Source organism: Phycodurus eques, chromosome 5 (genome assembly GCF_024500275.1).
Source record: "Phycodurus eques isolate BA_2022a chromosome 5, UOR_Pequ_1.1, whole genome shotgun sequence".
Classification (NCBI taxonomy): domain Eukaryota; kingdom Metazoa; phylum Chordata; class Actinopteri; order Syngnathiformes; family Syngnathidae; genus Phycodurus; species Phycodurus eques.
This window is the reverse complement of record NC_084529.1, coordinates 4922657-4943913: the sequence shown is the minus strand read 5'-3', so window position 1 is coordinate 4943913 and position 21257 is coordinate 4922657. Positions and strand designations below refer to the sequence as shown.

The window sequence follows — 21257 nt, the reverse complement described above, 5'->3', positions numbered from 1 at the left end:
GAAATGAAGTCAGTTTACGGCGTGAACAGCAGAAGAAAACCACTAAAAGGAGACAACACGCATCGAAGGTCGCAAGCCCACACGCTCGCTATCATTTTTTTCTTGACAGTCAATACTGGGAAAAGAAAACTATTTTGCGTTTGTATTTCCGCTGATTGATTATTATTCACTACAAGTACAGTGGCGTCGAAGTCATTCTGTGACCAAGGTTGTTACTCCGTTTTCTTGTATATATTAAATAAATGTTCCCCCGCTGAAATGAATTAAAATGTCATTAATTCATTCCAGCCTCCAGAACACCATCATGATATTTTACCGTGTTTGTAGTATAGAAAAATAGCACTGTGTTGTATAAAAACATAATAAATCATAAAACAAAGAGAATGACAAGAAATAGAAACTGCAAGAGGGCATTACAATACCTTAATTGCGCCATTTCTTTTTTCACTTTACATGAGCGGCGACATATCTGAAGCTCACTGGTAACTTTTTGCTTACAATACAAAGCAAAAAAAAAAAAAAAACTAAAAAAATCTGACAAGCCGTGGCTTGTGACGCAAAAACCTAAGGTGACTTGTAAGAGAGATGCTGGAGCTGCTGTTGGCCACAACTCACGCCCAGATGCTCACATGCAGACCAACCAGCTAACTCGACTCCAGCGGCCGACGTCACTCACTCGCCACGCCCCTTAAAGTCATATTCAACACACAAACACTACAGTATGTCAAGTAATTACAGTTCATGAAAGCAGTTTATTTCTTTACATTCTCTTTTATTGTTTTATTACTGATTTTTATTGAGTAAATTGAGTTCCAAGCTTGGCCACACAACGAATTAAACTTGTAAGTTAAGGTACCACTGTACGTTAAGTGGAAAAGCACTTTCTTTGGTATTTTTTTTGCCATCTAAAATCAATGTAACACATTACAGAAAGCCCAATTTAAGAATATTTATGACCTAGCATTCACTAAATAAGCACCAACATTTTGGGGGATTTAAAAAAAAAAAAAATCTGCATTATTTTTTTAATATCCACACACACCGCACTTAATGAATGGTGGCGGTTGTGCTCACTCCGATCGTCGCTCAGCTAAAATGCAAACCAGTAATTGCAGATTTGTTAATTACTCCCATTTATTTCCGAAGAAAATTGACAGGTAGCATCACTGTGTATTGTCTCTGGGACAATTTCAAAGGGCCGTTGAACAGCGGATTTAAGGATTATGCGCAATTTTCCAAGCTAATAAAGGCCTTCGTTTGGGGAAAATCTTAATTTGAGGATCCGCAGACCCCCTGTGCAATAATATATTAAAAATTAACACTCAATTAAGGCTGTTAAGTCATTCAATCAAAAGCCCATTCCTGTTCTGCAGCACAAATTGTTCTCGGCGAAAGAAACGTGTACCAAGCGCGTCTTTACATTCGTCTTTCCTTTTCTCACAGCCGCCCACTCCCGTTTCGCCTTCCAGCCTCTTCTCGTGTTAATTGTCTTGTCCTCGCTGCCATCCATCCCTTCTCCTATTTATCTCCTTTTTTTTTTTTTTTTTTTTACTGCCGTCGGATAAAGTGGGTCAACGTGCGGCTAAAAGGCGCTGTGCCTTTTGTCTTGCCTATCACCTCTAGCCAACAAGACAATGCAGAATAGGATTTAAGTACAGTGAACTCCCGCTGTAACCCGGTTCATCGTGCGCCGACCTGCTTTGTGACCGATTTTCAAGCAATCGCTTTTTTATGGGTTTTTAAGCATATACAAGCAAGACAAAAATTCGAGTGGCGAGCCGTTTCAAGAGACAATGTTGAACACAACAGTTCTACAAGGACCATTTATGAGTTAACAGTAATAAATGACAACCAAGTCCAATTAGTTTTTTCTTTAATTTGTTATTCGTGTCCTCCAACACAAGTTGTCCAACGTTTAGCGTTTCTTGCTAATCGGTTGATTGACGGGTGTCATGGGTGCCTGAGAGTAAAAGTTACAATCAACACAACACGCGGAGGCCTGCTTGAAGTGGATTTCTTTCACGAAAAACAATTTAAAAAGTCACGAAAATAATACTCGTTCGTACACACTATGCTAAATTTGACTTCTTCCTACTTCTTTATCAATATGTATAATTTGACTTTATTTTTGTTCAAATCTTGTTTTGTTATTTTTCCGTTACTTTTTCACATGCTAGAAATAATATTCACTCAATATATTATAACATATATATGCTGTGTATATATAAAATCTAATATTCACGCAGATTGATGATTAGCTAACGTCCCGATAGCAAGCTAGGCCGCTTAGCCTCGCTTCCGACAGTCATTGAAACAAACACGCAGTTCACGATTTCCTAATAACAGAAAGTGGCATTTTAAAACATATACTTGTCCAGTTTATTCACGTTATCCTATTCAACCACTGACCATAAATGTACGATTGGCCAAATTAACGGTTTACAACACCAGTGAGGCGATGTGATATGTAAATTTAAAGGTTGTCGCGCTGTTGTACGGTCTAACATTTGGTCAGAACTAACTGTTGTATAAGTGAGTTTTATGTAGTTGAAAATGGTTTAAAATGTCCGCAAGGGTGGAAAGACTCTATAAAAATAAAGATATGGTCTCGCTACATTGTGGATTGTCAGCTATTACTGATAGGCGCGGAAGGTATCCCACGCGGTAAAGTTCGGTACGCGCCTTATGCAGCGTTCAGGATGTTTTTTGGTTAAGCGCTCACTCGGCGAGATGAGGAGTACAACGAGGGGATTGACCTTGCACTTTTATGCGCAAGTTAACATAGTCAAATGCCCATCCGCACCCACAGCCCATCTGCTCAAGCTGCTCTGCTCCCGCACAAGCATACGCTACTAATTCAGCATTCAGACATCATCTTTTTTTTTTTTTTTATTTATTTATTTTTTTTTTTTAAAGCTTATTTTCCACCCTCATAATACAGTGGAACCTGTAAATTCGAACACCACTTCCATTGGAGAATTAAGAGTCCAACCGAAAAATATGCCTCCAAAGGCATATAACAATCTCTCTGGCTTTTCGGCGACACTCATTCCAAAAAGTAGAAGCTGCGTCAACGACGGCTATTAAGATTAACAATGCAAGACGAGAAAAAGAAGAGTGACGTTATGTGGTAGGCCAGCACCTATCGAATGTTTTTAGAATCAATTATTCTGCAGAATATCCCATCGACTAAACAAGTAATCGGATAAAAATGTATTTTGCATTATTAAAGAACGTAACACGCATGTGAGGTGCAGGTATTATTGTCCATTTGGTGTCGTCATGGTAATGTTGTGCATTGTATTATCTGTGACTGAGCGTGTACGGCTTTTTTAAGGCGGGGCCTGGGCTCTCTCTTTTCTTTTTTAGATAGAATTGTTTGAGTTATTTGATGAATTGTTGCAGCACTAGCATTGTGTAACATGGAAACCTGAGCGCGGTTTATGAGTGAAAAAACAAACAATTCCTCAACTTTGCAGGGGGCGCTATGCAGTGAGTTTTTAAAGTAACATGGGCCAGCATTACTGACTCTGAAGACCCTGATTGACATGACAACACATCGAGACTGAAATCTGATTGGACAAAAAAAAAAAAAAAAAAATTATTACTCCATGACAACATGTCCGAACTTTATGATTAAAACATTCCATATTTCACCCACTTGCTAAGTTTAAAGGCTCAACTTGTAAATAATTGAGCATGTAAATTATGCAAGTGAGTCAAATTCCCGCTATTAAAGGCATCCTTGGAATATTTACTTCTTTACGCAACGGGCTTGAATTGATAGTTGAAGATCTCAAGTCCAAGGCTCCTGAACCTTAGGTTCAGCAAGGATTAACTGAGTACTGAGTACTTCACTCGAGCACTCACCAATGCTATTACCGAGCACCGATACCAGTGATACCTTTTGATACATAAAATTTCAATGAATGCAATGACATATAATTGTGAACAAACACCTTTCATTGTTTCTGATGCACATGATGATTCACCAATGAGTCAAAGACTCACACACACACACACACACACACACACACACACACACACACACATGGACAGACACACATGGACATTCCCAATTCCCCAGCCCTATTATTTTTACAATTACTGTGGCATCATCCCCTCATGCTATAATGTAATTACAGACTGATTTGTGATCTTGATATTAGTCGTGTGCGTGTTTGTGTGTGTATGTGTGCGCGTGAGATCAGCCAACGCGTGTGCACGGCCGTCACCTCACGCAACCCCTCTCATGCCGCAGGCGCGGGACTCAGACACGTTCCGACTCCGACCCGCCTCAAATTCCCGCCCACCTTGTCCGCGAGCCACCTCTTAACGTCGGCCCGTTTGCCCTCCCCCCTAAAAAGTGAGCGGGAGACAGTTTCCATGGCAACCCCCAGTCTCTAAGCTTAGTGCTCAGTCTTGTCGCTTCCTGCTGCTGAAATACACAATGTGGCTGTGTGTGTGTGTGTGTGTGTGTGTGTGCCCACAAGTCTGTGTTTGCACTGCATGTGTTCATGGAAATTAAATCACTCACTCATTGTACGTTTGTACGTGCGCCCGTGTGCGCGCGGGTGCGTTGCTAACGCTGCATATTTGCGTCTCTCTTGAATTAAGTGTGTAATCGTAATTCGTCATCTTCTCTCTCGCACAACATCTTTGCCACTAACAAGCAACCAGGAACACATTCAACCACACCATGTGACTCAGTATGACATGAAAATTCTATTCTATTTGATCTGTCTCTCTCCGTCTGTTTGTCAAGCTCGTTAGCTAGCTAGCTAAAGTCCAGGAAGAAAACACTACAATACACAAGTGTGTAACTCTATGTCTTCTTTCTTACCTAGCTGTCCAAACTTCACAATATTTAGTTCATTACAACAAGGGTGCAAGTAAATAAGGAAAATATTGACAATGTAAGAAATGGGGTGGAAAGCACAGTGGACATGCTTCACTGTTGCTAATTAGCATCTAGTTATTTAGCTAGAGTAGTTTTAGCTCGTGGCACGGTGAACGACTGGTTAGAGCGGCTGCCTCACAGTTCTGAGGTCCGGGGTTCAATCCCCGGCCCCGCCTGCGTGGAGTTTGCATGTTCTCCCCGTGCCTGCGTGGCTTTTCTCCGGGAACTCGGGTTTCCTCCCACATCCCAAAAACATGCACGCTAGGTTAATTGAAGACTCTAAATTGCCCGTAGGTGTGAATGTGGGCGCGAATGGTTGTTTGTTTCTATGTGCACTGCGATTGGCTGGCGACCAGTTCAGGGTGTGCCCCGCCTCCTGCCCGATGATGGCTCACATAATGGATGGATAGTTTTAGCTCCCTCTCGAAAACTAGCTAGATACTGTAGCTGGCACGATAGAAAGCTAGTGAGTTTGAACGAGCTCACTAACTAGCAAACTGCCTCGCTGGAAATCTCTGCTTGAAAATACAATTGGCTCTTTAAAAATGTGACGTGAATACATTTGACTCTTTAGAAATGTGAGCTTTCAGTAACGAAACATTTATCGATTGTAGCTATCCTTCCGTCTGTCCATCTATCGAGGCAGCTAGTAGGGCAAGCAACAGCCGCTGGCAGACATGGCCAAGAGGTTAAGATCATCACCTGCGACCGTGGGGACCCCGGTTCAAGTCAACAACCGGCAGAAGAATGAGGGCAAGAAAAAAGAAGGAAAAAAAAAAAAAGGTCAGCGTTTGAGAGGAAATGCATGTGTTCACGACGAATAAAGATGATTCGGCTTCTTTCTTCTTGCCTGGTCCAAACGATTTAGGACTCGAAATTCAAGGCACCACTGTATACTGTACCGTCTTTGTGACATTCTTGAATGGTGGTGATTTTTTTCAAACTGTAATATATATATATATATATGCCTTGGCTCCAAAAAAGGTTGGGAAACACTGCAGCAGAGCACCTAGCGTATGTCATGTGTCAGAGAGGTGTCATGGCTGGTCCACCACACATTAGGGGATCTAAGGGGGCCATTGCGCGACAACGATGCTACTCTCCTTGTTACAAGACCGTCACCGGGATTTTCAAGCCATCGTTTCAAGGTACATCAACTACATATTGTTGTTTTCGTCATTGAAAGGTATACTTCACATCAAAGTAGGGCTGACATATAATGGCACGCTCGCTGTAAGGCCAATAATGCGGAAGCATATTTTGGTAATGGTGTCATTGTACCCGTTTTTGATCAGCGAAAGACACGCGGGACTGTTTTGGGATGAAAAGATGGGCAGAGAATGACAAGTCTGCAGACAAAACTGTGAGAAAATAATTGCAGTGTTTCAAAGGGAATGTTCTCCAGAGAACAGTAGGAGGTGGTTATGATATTTCACCTCCTGCCGTGTGTCAGATTGGGAAGTGAAACTTGTGTATTGCTGATATTTGCGCCCCAAGTGAGCTCGGGATTACTTCGGCCAGAGTATGTCGTCTAATATGCAATTTCCTACCGCCAAGTCCAGATGCAGCTCAATCTTCTCGATGAGTATAAATAGTATGAATGACTTAACTATGTCATAATGTTACCTCTGAGTTGCATCACTCACTCCATCAGTTGTTTTTTTTAATCCATCTATCCCTCAGTTTTTGTCTTTGTTCCCTTTGAATTCTGTCGATCTACTTAAGGAGACGGAATTCTTGATGCGTACGCGAATCTGTGCAAAAACTGCAGCTCTACTTAGATTTTGGCTTTGACATATACAAGCTGTGTTCAGAACACTCCTTGTCCACCATAAAGTGCCATATTTTGCGAGTTCACCATTTTAGAATGCTTTCCGAATTTACAGTGACAATCGGCTTTCATTGGTAAGTTTGTGAAAGACATTTTCTTACATGGATGTATAAATTGGTTGTCTCTGCAAGTTAACGTGTGACATGATTAAAAGGTGTATACTGTAACAACAGAAAACAAAACCTTAAAAAAGCAATATAGCGGGGGACAAACGATAAAACGTGTGTCTGCTCGAAGAAGGCTGACAGTTGAGAGAAATGCCAGTTGATGACATTACCAGTTTATTGTTCCAATAAAGAAGTTATCGATGGACCACCGCTTTTCCTTGCTTTATCGTGTAAGCAAACGCGACAGTATTGCCTGTCGTTTCCCTGTTGCAGTATTGCTTCGGTGAATGCGCTGACGTGTGGATTTAAGCCTGCTTGTCAGCGAGCGTTAGCGGGTGCCATTTCACACGGGCGTGCATAGCACTTGTGCTTTTGTCATATTTGAGGAAAGATTTTTTTTCCCAAGTGACCGCGCTACTGGCCTGGTTTGTGCTAAAATATTGCCACGGGCTTGAGCGACCGCTGCTAGTTTGCCACCCACCACCTGATAATTTTCAGCAACGTGTCCGTGTTGCCAAAACCAACCTCAAGCTATAACCGTTGTTGACGTTCGACCCCGAGCACTAACACACTGCTGTTGACGAGGCCTGTGACAGCCTTCCCCTCTTACACCTCTTCAGGTTTAGCTTATCAGTTCCCCGCTTTGCCTCGTCTCCTCCCCCTGACTCGGTCACACACAGAACGCTGACGCGGTGGCCTCGGCGAAGCGGCGCGTCGCTAATCCGGGACGTGAGGTTGCATTGACGGCTGCGCGGGGATTGAGCGCCTTATCAAAGGCAGAATTCGCAGCAACAAGCAACAAGTAACAAGCACGCTGTCGTTTGTAACGCCGAGAGGGGAGATGAGCCTGTGTCACCCATCAAAAGGAGACGGTTGACGAGCCTTTGAACTCTGACAGTCTGCCACATCATATATACACGTATAAATATACGATGTATAAATATATGCAGTATATATATGTGCGAATGGCAGGCGCACAAGACACGTGTTAGCTACGCTTTCACTCAAACGCAAACAAGCATCTCCTCAAATCACCCTGAAGCCTGAGAAAAGGGAATCGGGAAGGAGGTTAGAGTGTGACACTGCGAAAAAAAGAAGGAATGGAACAAAAACAAATCTCTGACATAAAGGGAGCAGAGACAAAAGCGCAACTTCCAAGAGTGATTTTTTTTATTTTTATTTTTTTGTCTTCGCCACTGGTGAGGCCTTCAAGACAAGCGGGTAGTTCGCGAAGCGCCTCGTCAAGCTGTTCGTGCATTGTTTTATTCACTCTCCTTGTCTGCATCTATATTTTATCGGCCCGTACTTCATGCGCAATAATGTGAGCCAAAACCAGGAGGAGATTGACTTCACGTCGTCGCTCAGTGCACAGCAGGGATGTCGCGTGGTTTTAAAAATGGAAGTGCACCAACACCACAGTTATTTGCACACGGATTCATTATTCAACACAAAGCAAAAACAAAGGGACTTGTAATTGACTTTTTAATTGCTGGTATACAAATAGTCGGGTCTCTGGAATCGAATGTGAAATGAAAGAAAGCAAGTTAACCGTTTGTTTTCCGTCTATTTCTGAAAATGTTTCTGTGACCGAGCCCTTCTGCCCGACTGTGACGTAACAGTGGCGCTAATTTAATTTAATAACCCCACCCATGTCATGAGCAGCTACGCTGGCCGAAGATCCAGGGCCACTTTCAAGCGTGCGACCGTCAGACAACACTGTCTCAAAACAGATCATGCAGAAACACCCGCATCCCCCACAGGTGTGACAACCCTGCTCCATAGCCAAAGGGTAAGCAGAGCTGCATTGAGTTTTGCTCGATGCACAATTTAGAGTTAACCTTCTGGTGAGCGGCACTTACTTGATTGTTTGGTGTTGTGGAATGGTAAACCTCTGCTATTTACTGGGGGATAGGATATAGGATAGCAACTAATAAACGCGCCCTCCAAATGTTTAGAATTGCCTATGTTCATAGTTTAAACTGTCAATATCAGACTTATTTTACAACAGTTTCCTGAAAAATAAATGGCTTACGGATTATTTGATTTGGATAAAATGCACCGAAAGTGTGCACATGCACACTGCAGACCCTCCGCAACTTCCACTAACAACCCAGGCTAAACTTGTCTCCTCCCCAACATAGAAATATTTGAGTCTCTCAGTCGAGATGTATCAACATACTTCCTTGACACCAAGTACTCCTTTTGTATGGGCTTAGGCGCCATCTTGTGGCATCTTAGAGTATTACAGAAACAGCATAGATAAGGTGAGTTTTTAAGGAAATAGCCGAGGATAGGGTCCACAGGAAAAAAAAATGTGAGTGGATGGGAGGTAGTTTACAAACGCAAAGTCAGTGTTGCCAACTTAGCCATTTGGTTGCTACATTTAACAACTTTTCTGACCGCTCTAGCAACTATTTCTCAAAAAGCAAATGTAATTCCTGCTAAAGAAATAGAAAACATGCAAGGAACCATTTTCATATATATATATATATATATATATATATATATATATATATATATGACAAAAAGGGAGTGAAGAGAGTCAATGAAAGACATTTATATGTTGCAAAAGCAGCAATTTGTGCAATTGTTGGACCTGAGGTATGTGCCTCCAAGCCACAAATATTTTACTCAAGAGAAGCCTGGTGGAAAGCAATCACAGAGTGCTGATCATTGCCAAAGACATGGTGCCCATTCAGATGGCACAAAATCAGTGATGTACTGTATCCACAAGATGGAAACGTTTGACCCGAGGTATGTGCTTCCAAACATTTTGCTGAGGTTGCCTTGCGCGCGCGCAGGAATGTCCGATTTATGTGATATGTCACAATATCCATATCAGAGCTTGGGTTGGAGGTGTTTGTTTTAATGGCGCTGCGGTCCCCATATGAAGGTATGCACTTTTAAAAAAAATGATAAAACATAAATTTCTATCGAATCAATTTGACAACCACTGCTTTATAGGACATGAAGACATTTACCAATAAAATGACTCCTTTTAGCAGTGCTGTATATTACATCCTGTGTTTTACAGGGGTTTCGCTTGTAAAAGTTTAATGATGTGTTGGTTTGACGTGACATGAAAAAAGTTGTAGCGTTGAGCAAATACATGCATTTTTAATGACCGGCTGCATCATTGCCGCCGAATATGTGCTGAAATGCACTGTTGCACAAAGTCAAAAGAGAGCCATCGTGGAACGGAGAACAATATGAGGATGAGCCGGAGCGGGGTGCTGGATTATTGCTTCTGCGCATTCCTCCTGCGTCCAAGCGGCTGTTTTCCCTGATAAAAATAATGTTTCCTGGCTCCCACCGCTGGAAGGCACTCGCTCCGGAGCATGTGCTCTCTCATCCAGGAGCTTTATAAATGTTTGTTTGCTTTTTTTTGGCAGTTGCGGCGCTCCCTTCCCCAGATACTGCACAGAGCCAGACTACAGGAGTACACTGCCGGGCAGACTTTGCATGGCCGGCGAGGCATAGTTGGATAGTTTCATTTCAGTCAGTGGTGGGTGGTCAGCGCCAGCGAGGGCTTCTCTGCTGGCCTGATCACTATCAGAAGCACTAACCAACACTTACAAGCTGAATTCCGATACAGCGGCGCCTTCAGATACTACTTTAATTCATTCTGTGACCACGCTCGTGACTCCATTGAAATGAATGGGAATGACATTAATCCCCCTCCCAAAAACAAACAAACAAAAAAAAATTTTGTAATGTCTTTTTTTAATGAGAAAAATAGCACAATAGCACAATGATATTGTACTATTTGAAGAAATACAGTCATGAAATAATGAAATAAAATTAACCGTTTTTGACACGCCAATTAAATGGCCATTCTACCACTATTCCCGTTAGCCACCTGGACGCAGTGTAAAACAGACAAACTGATGTACTGTTCATGGACGTCTGTACAGGATGGATGTTTTAGTTACTCCCAGCTCCTTGCAGAGGATAAAGAATGTATGACTGTTAGTAAGTGTTATATAGAATGTCTAAATGTGTTGCTGCACTGTTTATGTTAAAATATCAGTTGCTTAGAGGGTTATACAGTTTACTGTATGTGTTTTCCATTATATATTAGCATTAACATTAAGCTAGCAGACTAAAGGCTAGGCTATGTTCTTGTGGAATGCAGTAACTGCGGCAATTACAGCAAGTTTAAAGGCTTCTTTATACTCGCGTGGACGGCGATTTTACTGCCGCTTCCCCCCTTGGTGATTTTTGTGAACCATGGGCTTGTGAAACCCTTCGAAACTCTTTTGTGATCAAGGCCTATACAAATACACTTGACTTGATTTATTCCCAAAAGCCTATTGACTTCATTTTGTTGCGTTTCCCTTAGCTGCATTACTTTCCATACTGCATGTGGATGTTACATTTCTGGTCCAATCAGATTTCAGCCTCTATGTGTTGCCATGTCAATCGAATCTGTCCCACATAACTGAAACCATACTAGCGATGTGACTGTTTCTTTAACCAATCAGATTTCAAATTCGTCCACACACGGCCAGAGCGCTGGCCCTCGATGATGTCAGCATTTTCCTGTCCTTTGGTTAGTCGGAGCAAAACTTGTTACCAGCAACTTGGACGAGCAACACACATCTGTAGCCATCTGCACACATTAATACATTTACTAATCAGCATCTCTATTATCTATGTTATTTACATTTTTTGTTTTGGTCACGTTATTAGATCATTATTGATTCTGAACTGCTCTAGATGATCTCTGTGGCACCGTTCCATGCTGTTATATTGCGTTTCTATGTCGTATTGATGGCTTCTATAATTACGACATGATAGTAGTGGTATTAAGAGGTAGATTAAGTCCCCAATGTACTGGTTACTGTACATCAATAATCGGTTTTCTCGCCAAGGTTGTACAGGGTCGAGTGTCACCATTGATTTAATTCAAACTGACGAGGCGGCCGTCATTGGGAAATAGAGCGGTTAAGCCTCTAAACATAGTCTAATTTAACTCACTTATGTTAGATTACAGATTGGAAACCCCTGAGGTGTGTTTGATTATTATTATTATTATTATTTTTTTTTTTACTTCCTTCTTCCTTGCATGGTCCGCCGACTGACTGACAGTCGCAAATTAAACAGCAGCCAGCCATGCGGCCTTGTCAGTCAAAGACAAACCAATTTGCTTCCATTGAGGTGATAGATGAAGAACGTCGGCCATGACAACAGTATGTGCTGCGTGTCTGGCGGAAGTACGATTGCGGTTGTGCAGAGCCCAGCGCCGTACTTGGAATTCCGGGCACATTTTGGCTCAACACCGGCAGGGATGAAGGAATGACAGAAAATGAACAGGCGAGAGGGAGGTAGAGGAGAATGGATGATGGGTGATGGGCTGCAGGAGGGGCCTCAATGTGTGTGTGTGTGTGTGTGTGTGTGAGTGGGGTGACTGAGATGTAGAAAAGGAATTGATTAAGTCTGTAGACGTTCACTTCACAAGCTATGACAGCATTGGTGATGTAAGTTTGCCTGCTACTATCAACGGACAACAACACAGAGTGCGTATCTTTTTTCTTTCCGCAATGCTTTCATTTCCCTCAAAAGCACATTCACAAGGTTGTGTTTGTGTGTGCATACAGTGGAACCTGTAAAGCGAGGGTGGGCGACTTTTTTAAAAAAAAAAAATTATTGATTTTTTTTTTTTTTTTTTTTTTTTAAACGTACAGATGGGCCAGGTCATTCATGAATGAAAGGTTTAAGGGTTCAAATGTGCATGTACTGTACAATAAAAAAAGTATTTTAAATAATAAATTATGTCAAATATTTGAAATTATACAAATATTTTATATATGTACAGTACATACAGTACAATAATTCATTCTCATTATTTTTTTTAAATGATGATAAACAGTTTTATAAATTGTAATCACTGTATGTACTCTAGTATTCGTGTGTTGGGTGTGTACCTTTAAGGGGCGTGGCCTAATGAGCGAGGTCAGGAGTTGGGTTGGCAGGTTAGTCTGCGTGTGAGTGTCTGGGTGTGAGTTGTGGTCTGCAGCAGCTGCTTGCGAATGTTGTCATTATTTGTGTCTGTTCACTGTTTGTCCCATTCTGAATTTAATTCTTCATTTTTTTTCTCGCAACAGAAAGAAAAAAAGAAAAAAAATGATCTTAAGACTCATAATTTGGGGCAATCATAAGTCAAGGTACCCCTGTATATTATTTATTTTTTTGACTATGCAAGGAAGTTGGGGGAAAAAAAACAACCCGGCAAAACACAAGGACAACACACACTTGAATTGTACTACTGTGAGAAGAGCTGTTACCATCACACAAATCTATTTCCAAACCACGTTTGCATTGTTGCTACAAAAAGAAACGAATCACACACGAGACTTCGTGAGCGGCCGCGAGGCTGACACACGTTTAAAAAAAATAACATTTTTGTACCACGGCGCTAAATCGACAAGCAGGTATGAAAACAGCGGGAAGCGGCGAGATGAAACGCTCCTTGGCCAAAAAAAAAAAAAAAAAAAACAATCGGCAGCTCAACTCTGATAAACATAAACGTACAAATGGAAGAGTTGCCATCTTGTAAATCTAGCACTCACCGTCCTCCTTGCATTCTTCCGGGGGCTTTGCCTTCTTGGCCAGCCGAGGGTCCAGCCATGACGTGGTCTTTGTGTTGTGACTGCACGACAACAGGACGACGACGACGATGACGAGAGAGAGAGAGAGAGAGAGAGAGAAAGAGAGAGAGAGAAGATCATTAGATCAAAGGAACACTAACGACCGGGACCCAGGCGAGCGGGCCTGATTAGCAAACATTAAGGCGCATCAATTATTCAATCGAGAGGCCGGGAAAGTTTACACAACTAACCACACATAAAGCAGAAGATGGCGACCTCTGCCAGCAAAAAGAATCTAACACGACTAACTGCAAAACACAGGTGGCAAAAGTACTCACATGCAAGTAGAAGTTAAGATACTGTATGTGTATGGATTAAAAAGCTTTTTATATCATTTTATCCCTCCCCCACAGTTTCAACACACTTAAACTTGTTAGTCACATTGTAAATGAATTTGAATATTCAAGTAATTGCAAGCTTAAAATGCAGAGAAGAGAGAATACTGTGTGTATTGCAGTGCCTTTAAGAGGCGGGGTGGCGGGGCGACTTTGGCCAGTGGCCGTGTGAGTGTCCGTGCGTGAGCTGTGGCCGACAGCAGCTTCTGCATGCGTGCGCTCTGAATGTGTTTATGTGTTTTGCCTTTTTGCGGTGTTCAAATAAACAGCTGAAAACTGTGGCTCTCCCTTCCCACGTGCGAGCGCATTATAGAACCCCAATTCCAATGAAGTTGGGACCTTGTGTTAAACAAATACAAACAAAATACAATGATTTGCAAATCATGTTCGAACTGTATTTAATTGAATACACTACAAAGACAAGATATTTAATGTTCAAACTGATTAAATATAGGTCGAACCTGATTTTCAAATCATTGTATTCTGTTTTTATTTATGTTTCACACAACGTCCCAACTTCATTGGAATTGGGGTTGCAGTAAGACAGTATACTCTAAGAACCCACTATGAAGCACAATATAGTTGGGGCACGAATAAAGAGCCGCAACGTAGTTAGTATGTAAACTACAGCGGAAGCACAGGCAATTAAATATAGCAGAAATATATAAAATGAGAAATGTACATGGAAATAGACTGAGGATATAGAGTAAACCGTTTCTACGGAGTCCAGCCTACTGTGGATTCTTCCACACGTGACGTTTTTAAAAGCACTTAACAGCAGTTAAAACGTCTCCCCTTTTTGTTTATCCCGACAATCCAAAAGTTCAAACTGCTGGTTGCCACGACAACGGTTATGACGGGGGCTCGCCCCAATCTCGTGCAACAGATGCTCGACAGCTTCAGCCTCTCATCTTTTTCCACCACTCTCTCATTTGTCGAAGAGGGGGACTCAGCTCGGCTTTGTAAAGTACATTTTTTTACTTCTTCCTCACCAATTTCCTCATATGAGACTCACTAAGCTTCTCGGACAGCAAGTTTGACACTTTGACTACTTAATCCTGCAGCATGTTTTTATTCTACGTATTTTTTTTTTTTTTTTTTACTTCTCCGCTGACTTGAGTGAAACCCCCAGCTGGGAATTCAGCTTCTTCCACTTACTTGCAGTCTGCCGGAATGCTGTGGTAGATTTCGACACGGTTTTACAATTTCCAGCTCATGAACTCCCGAAACTCGCATATTTCAATGCTCTCGTCTGAAGCGGAAAGAGGATTGTATTTGACTGCATTATTGTGTCAAATGCATTTGTGCATTGAGTTAGGGCTGTGGGGGAAAAAAAAAAAAAAATCGGATAAGTCGACCGCAAAAATTGGTTGACGGCAAAAATAAAAACGATTAATAATAGCCTATTTGTGACACGCGGACCCAATTTGCATCACCAGGAACCATTTGGCCCCTGTTCATGTTTCCCGCACGGACTTTTGTTACGGACGGACGCACTGCACTGTTGGACAAGTAAAATAAATAAATTAATTAATTAAAATAAAAATGTAAAATTGCCCAAAACTACAAAGTAGCATCTTTCAATTAGTCACAAGACACTATTAGATGTGTAATATACATATATCATGATGTCTGAGTGAGCTGAATGGTAGTTAGCATTTTCTTTCTTTTGACCTAAAATGGTGATCGCTAGCATGCTAATGCTAACTGTTTAGCAAAGGCTATTTTGGTTGTCTCAAATGCTGTGCAGAGTTTATACTATACACTCAGTACCAACATGTGCAGTTTAAGGAAAGAAGTCCGGCCCTCATAAATGAGAATAAAATGCATGTTCGTAGTAAAAAAATAAATAAATTGGGGATAACTTGACAAAATATCAATATGTTAATCGATTCTAAAAAGATTTGATAGTGACAGCCATATATAGGGTGCATTCGTCTTCTTTCTTTTTTTTTGCCGTATATCACCATGATTTCATTTCGAATGTAATATAACACTCTGTGACACTGTTGAAACACATTGTACCTTGACAATAAAAATCACCTCTTTAGGGCTAAAAAAAAAAAAAAAAAAAAAAAAAAATTAAAACTATGCAGGGTTTTTGTCTTACTCGATGAAGTAGACCTCCCCCTTCTCCGTGTACGCCATCTCCCAGTTGTCGGGCAGAGGACCCAGCTCTTCCTCGTCCACATCCGGGACTTTGTTGGGGGACTTGTCCGGAGATTTGGGGGCGTCCTCCGCCTCAGGCGGGGGCTCGCTGGTGGCTGCCGCTTGGCTGCAGGTTTCCACGGCGACCTCCCCGGACGCGTCGGTGCTCTTGTCCTCGTGCTCGCTGGACTCTGGACAAGAAGAACCATTGCGTTACATTTTGGCACAAATCAGGATTAAATGTCGCCGCTGCAGCCCAGAACGCAACCAGTCGTCGTGTCCCTCCATTACTTAGTGGCCGGCCGAGTATTTGTTACCCGAGCCTTCAGCGGGAATTTACCTGACCTAATCTACCTCTTGTTACCACCAGTATCACTTTGCAATTAGAGAAACAATCAATAGAGTACTTTACAAAAAATAAACAAATAAAAAAAAAAAAAAAAAAAAAAAAAAAAAAAAAAGCAATAACGGCACACAACTATGCCACATACATCATCGGAAGAAGTTCAGAATCACTATTTATCTAATAATGACAAAAACATTTAAATAAAGTACACCGTGCTAACCAGAGATGCTGATTATAAAATGTATAAATAGATCATCTACAGGCATGTTTTGCTAGTTCAAATTGGCTGTCAGGAGTTTTGCTCTGACCAACCAATCACAGGATGGAAAAATGCTGACATCAATCGAGGGCCAGCGGCGTGGCCCTGTGAGGACAAATTTGAAATCTGATTGGTTAAAGGAACAGTCCCATAGCCCGCGTATATAGTTTAAGTTACATCGGCCAAAGGTACTGATTCTGAAGGCGCTGGGCAGACTAGATTGACATGGCAACACATAGATGCTGAAATCTGATTGGAGAACAATTCTAACATACACATCTCAATACATTACAAAATGGTAGAAAAGTCCATTGATTTCAGTACTCATACATGATAGATAGATTCACTGAACACTTGGTAAAATACTTTTCAGCGGCCAAACTCCTGCCTAATTTCAACATCAAAAATCATTTTGATGGTTTCTTAATTGTTTATGTAATATTTTCATTTCTCGAGATGGTGCTGCCACTGGCCGGCGACCAGTTCAGGGTCTACACCCTGCCTCTCGCCCGAAGAGAGCTGGGACAGGCGCCAGCACCCCCGCGACCCTAGTGAGGATAAGCGCTACACAAAAGGAATGAATGGACGAATGAGTGTGAACGGTCGTATGTCCATATGTTCCCCAGGGTGTGCCCCACCTGCCAAAGTCATCTTAAATGCTAATTAAAAAAAACATGTTTTAAATAAAAAAACGGATGGAAGAGTTTTATTCTGCTCCATAAAGATAATAATGATTAAAAAAAATAAATAAACTGGTATGGTTCTTTCCTCTTACCTCATCCTCCATGACGGAAGCAATAACTCATCGAGTTTGATAAGAGTTGTGTGCGCGCTATTCAAGTTATGTGTTGCAAATACTTGGAAATGCCAGTCGGGCGGGCGCTGTACACACACACACACACACACACACACACACACAGACCTGGACTCACACTGCTCACTACACACAGCATGCATGATGAGTCAACGCTGCCGAGCTGCGAACCCCCAGGAGGGAGAGAGGAGGGAGGGAGAGAGAGAGAGAGAGGAGAGAGGAGAGGGAGGGAGGGAGAGAGAGAGAGAGAGAGAGAGAGAGAGAGAGAGAGAGAGAGAGAGAGGATTCTGAGGACAGCGAACATGAGGAGCACGCAGCACGTCAGAAAGAGAGAAACCGGCAAAGACAGAGACTTTCAGGGTCAGGGAGTGAGTCAGAAACACAAGGAAGGGATTTTGAGAGTGACAATAGATGCCACCAGCTCTTTTTTTCCCAACGTCAAACACCAAGACCGCTGCTATACTTGAATAATATTTCACCGTCTTTTATTAACTTACGATTGCTTGCAACTGAGAAGAAAAGAATCGCATTTTCATGTCACATGTTGCTGGAGAAGAAAAAGAAGATGATGAGGAAGCAGAAGAAGGAATAAGGAGCAGAAGAAGAAGAAGAGAAGGTCCCCAACTAAACTCCAGTAATAGCTTCATTGCTGTATGCTCTGTTTGTATGTGTTGCTGCTCCATGTGTGTTTAAGTAGCAGTTTATAATTACTGTAACATCGATGATAATTTCACATTATATGTTAGCATTAAGCTAGCGGACTTTTGCCAGTTTTGCAGTGAACTTTAACTCGAAGTGCTAAATAAAGTCTTCTTTTCATTTTCTTAAAGTGATGCTATACGATCGTCTCCCATTTCTTGACAGCGAGAGAGTGAGAATAATAAGTTTAAATGTTTTTTTTTTTGTTTTTTTGTTTGTTTTTTTTTTAAATCTGATTTTTCTATATTGCAGATTTTTTACCCATCTCGGGTGGGTCTGGGATATATCCCGAGTGAACAGGGAAAAACCACTTTGAAATAATCTCACTAGTGATGATAATAATAATAATAATAATCATAATAATAATGCAATGGTCCTTTGATTAAATGCATGAAATTGGGGGTAAACAAAATCAATCCCTGCTAGTCAGTCCACGACAGTGTATGGGCTATTTGTTTAATTGTAACAAAAACTACCTATCAAAGGCGGTCTTATATTGGATGCGAGTCTTTCAGCATCACCGTCAACTGACGCGTAAACTTATGCTTCTGTGCTGCGGGAGAAAAAAACAACAAGCAAAAAAACAGCACGCAGGGATCACTGGAGGTTGTTTCTGTCAAAGGCCAGATGTAGAAGCAAAAAATAGCACGACACATGAGGAGGCGAAACACGATGACATGCTGCACTGAGCCGGACCGACCGAGGAGGAGGAGGAGGAGGAGGAGGAGAGGTCAGGAGAAAGAGGAGAAGAAGAGACGCCAGTCGTAATAATAGAAACCGAGCAGCGAGGCCAGCGGCGGCAAAAGTGACACTCACGACAATGATAATAGAGGAGCCATCAAGGTGCCTTTGAGGCTCGTGTTATATACGTTTATGGACCCGGCGCAGTCGCGTCCGCCCCGAGTCGAGCGTGTCAATGTCGGCGGGCGGGATTTATGGACGAGCTGCAGACAACAGACGGACTGAAGAGGGAAAGTAAATTCCCATTTATCCCAGTATATGCAATTCCACCGGTGCACTCGGGAGAAACAACCCATGGGAGAATTTACTCGCCGCCTAAATCTGTTGCTGTGAAATATTTTCTGTCTTAGTAGAACAAGGGAATGCAAAAATGAGGACAATTTATTAGGTACACTCGCACAAAGTCAGGCTGTCCAATACGAGAGCTGTATTAAATGTATACAATTACCCATATTGATCATATGTATTTTACTATTCTTTTTCTTCGTCTTCTTGTTCTTCTTATTGTTTATTATTATTGTTACATTTCAATCCAATTTTTATATTTAAGCTCATCGTTTATAAAGGATTACAGTGGACATCAGCGAATAGCAAAAATCCTCGAATAATGGACTCTTATTATAATTGGCATTGGCTTATTAAAACGCGAATAAGGAGGGTCGGGTGTAAAAAAAAAAAAAAAAAAAAAACATGGGATCATGGTATATATCACCAAGGAGCAATCAGAGCAAAGCTTTTTTTTTTTTTTTTTTTTTCCCATATTTGAAATAATAATAACAGTGATCCATTCAGAGCAAAGCTTATTTACCTATCAAATAATAATGAGGAATCTGGTCGTCTCAAATGCCAGCCATAAAAGACCAACTAAAATAGCTTGAAAAAGGGCATCCTGGGCATTTTCAACCCAAATGAGCTTGCAAAACCAATAAAAGGACATCAAAGATTGTGAAAAATCAAATAAAAAGTGTGTTTTAATGAGATTAAATTTGTGGAATGCGTGTGAGAGTTTCAGGAGACGGTCTTTGGAAATGACTGCTTTTGGTGGGTGCTTCTGTATCATTGTGTATGGGTGTTGACTGTGTCATTATCTGCGATCCGTGTCTCGGGCTACCTGGCGTGATGGCCACTCCGTTGCCATTGACGACGGGGCTCTCCTCTTCCTCCTCCTCGGGCGGCTCCAGGCTGGCGCGCTGCTCCATGTTGCTGACCGACTGGTTCCTCTTCCTCTTGCCCTGGGCGCTGGGCCGGGCACCGGGCAGCAGGGCCTCACTCACATTAAGGGGAGGGGCTGCCGGGGACGGTTCTGCTGGCGGCTTGGGTGTGCCGTAGAAGTTATCTGATGGGTAACACACACACACACACACACACACACGAGATCTCACCTTTTTCGGCACCGTTAAAGCGAAGCGGGACGTTAAACACGGTCAAAGCGGAGAAGAAAACGAGGTTACTTATATGCACAACTTACAAAACGATAAAAAGATATTTTGCGGATGAACCTAAAATGCACTACACAGTGGTTATAAAAAGTCTTCACACCCCTGCTCAAACGCCAGATTTCTACGATTAGAAGAAAACAAGACCAAGAGAAATCATTTCAAAACTTCCCCCCCCCCCCCCCCCCCCCCCCCCCCCCCCCCCCCACCCCATAAATGTGATTGCTAAACACGTTACAAACATTTTTGTTGGCATTTTTGGGGAGGCCGGAACTTATTAATGATGAACGCGGTCACGAAAGGAAATTAAACTTGCATCTTCAGGCACGAGTGTATTTGAGTGGAGATCTTAGGTTGGGTTGGCAGCGGGATCTCAGGTGAGCATACAAGGGGCATTTTTTTTCTTCTTCCAGCAGATAATTTACAGATTCTTTTCAGTGTCTTTGAATGCAGCAGCAGGTTCCTGCTTCCCTACAAATGCCACTGCTTTGACCCGAGGGACAATCGGGCCACGAAGCAGGTGTGCTGGAGCAGGCTGGGTCCTCATTGTAGCGTGTGTGTGTCTGTGTGTGTGTGTGTGTTTCGGGTGTTGGAGCAGATGTGGTACAAAGGCTGGAGGCCTCCGATGTTCATCGCTGTCGGTCTGTGGTCATTTCACTTCTCATGCCATGATGACTTTACAGGATAAATAATAAATGATGGAATGGGGGGGAGGGGGGGGGGGCGGGAAAGTATACATCCAGTGGTTGTGATACAGTTTTTATTTATTATTTTTAAGGAATACACACTTTTCTTTTGTTACAGTTGAATTATGTATTTCTAGGCATCGTGCAAGCTTCAGTTTCGCTAAAGCGCAATGCAATTTTTGCTGTCGCTGTCGAGTGTATGACGCACATAATCGACAACTTTACGGGATGTACTTGGAAATGAAAAGCCCCCCCCCCAAAAAAAAACAACTAGTTTTGCAAACAGTAAATCATAAATCACTGAA

At 42.1% G+C, this 21257-nt stretch overlaps 1 protein-coding gene across 6 annotated transcripts in view; it reads right to left on the bottom strand.

Moving 5' to 3' along the window:
- Positions 1 to 21257, bottom strand: part of LOC133402877 (membrane-associated guanylate kinase, WW and PDZ domain-containing protein 2-like) — a 99749-nt gene that overhangs the window by 31337 nt on the left and 47155 nt on the right. For all 6 annotated transcript variants that reach the window (XM_061677124.1, XM_061677126.1, XM_061677125.1 and 3 more), the window contains exons 4-6: positions 19942 to 20166; positions 15934 to 16162; positions 13411 to 13490 (exon numbers count right to left, since the gene is read on the bottom strand). In XM_061677124.1, coding sequence (XP_061533108.1) covers positions 13411 to 13490; positions 15934 to 16162; positions 19942 to 20166 — 534 coding nt within the window. The remainder of the gene's footprint in view (positions 1 to 13410; positions 13491 to 15933; positions 16163 to 19941; positions 20167 to 21257) is intronic.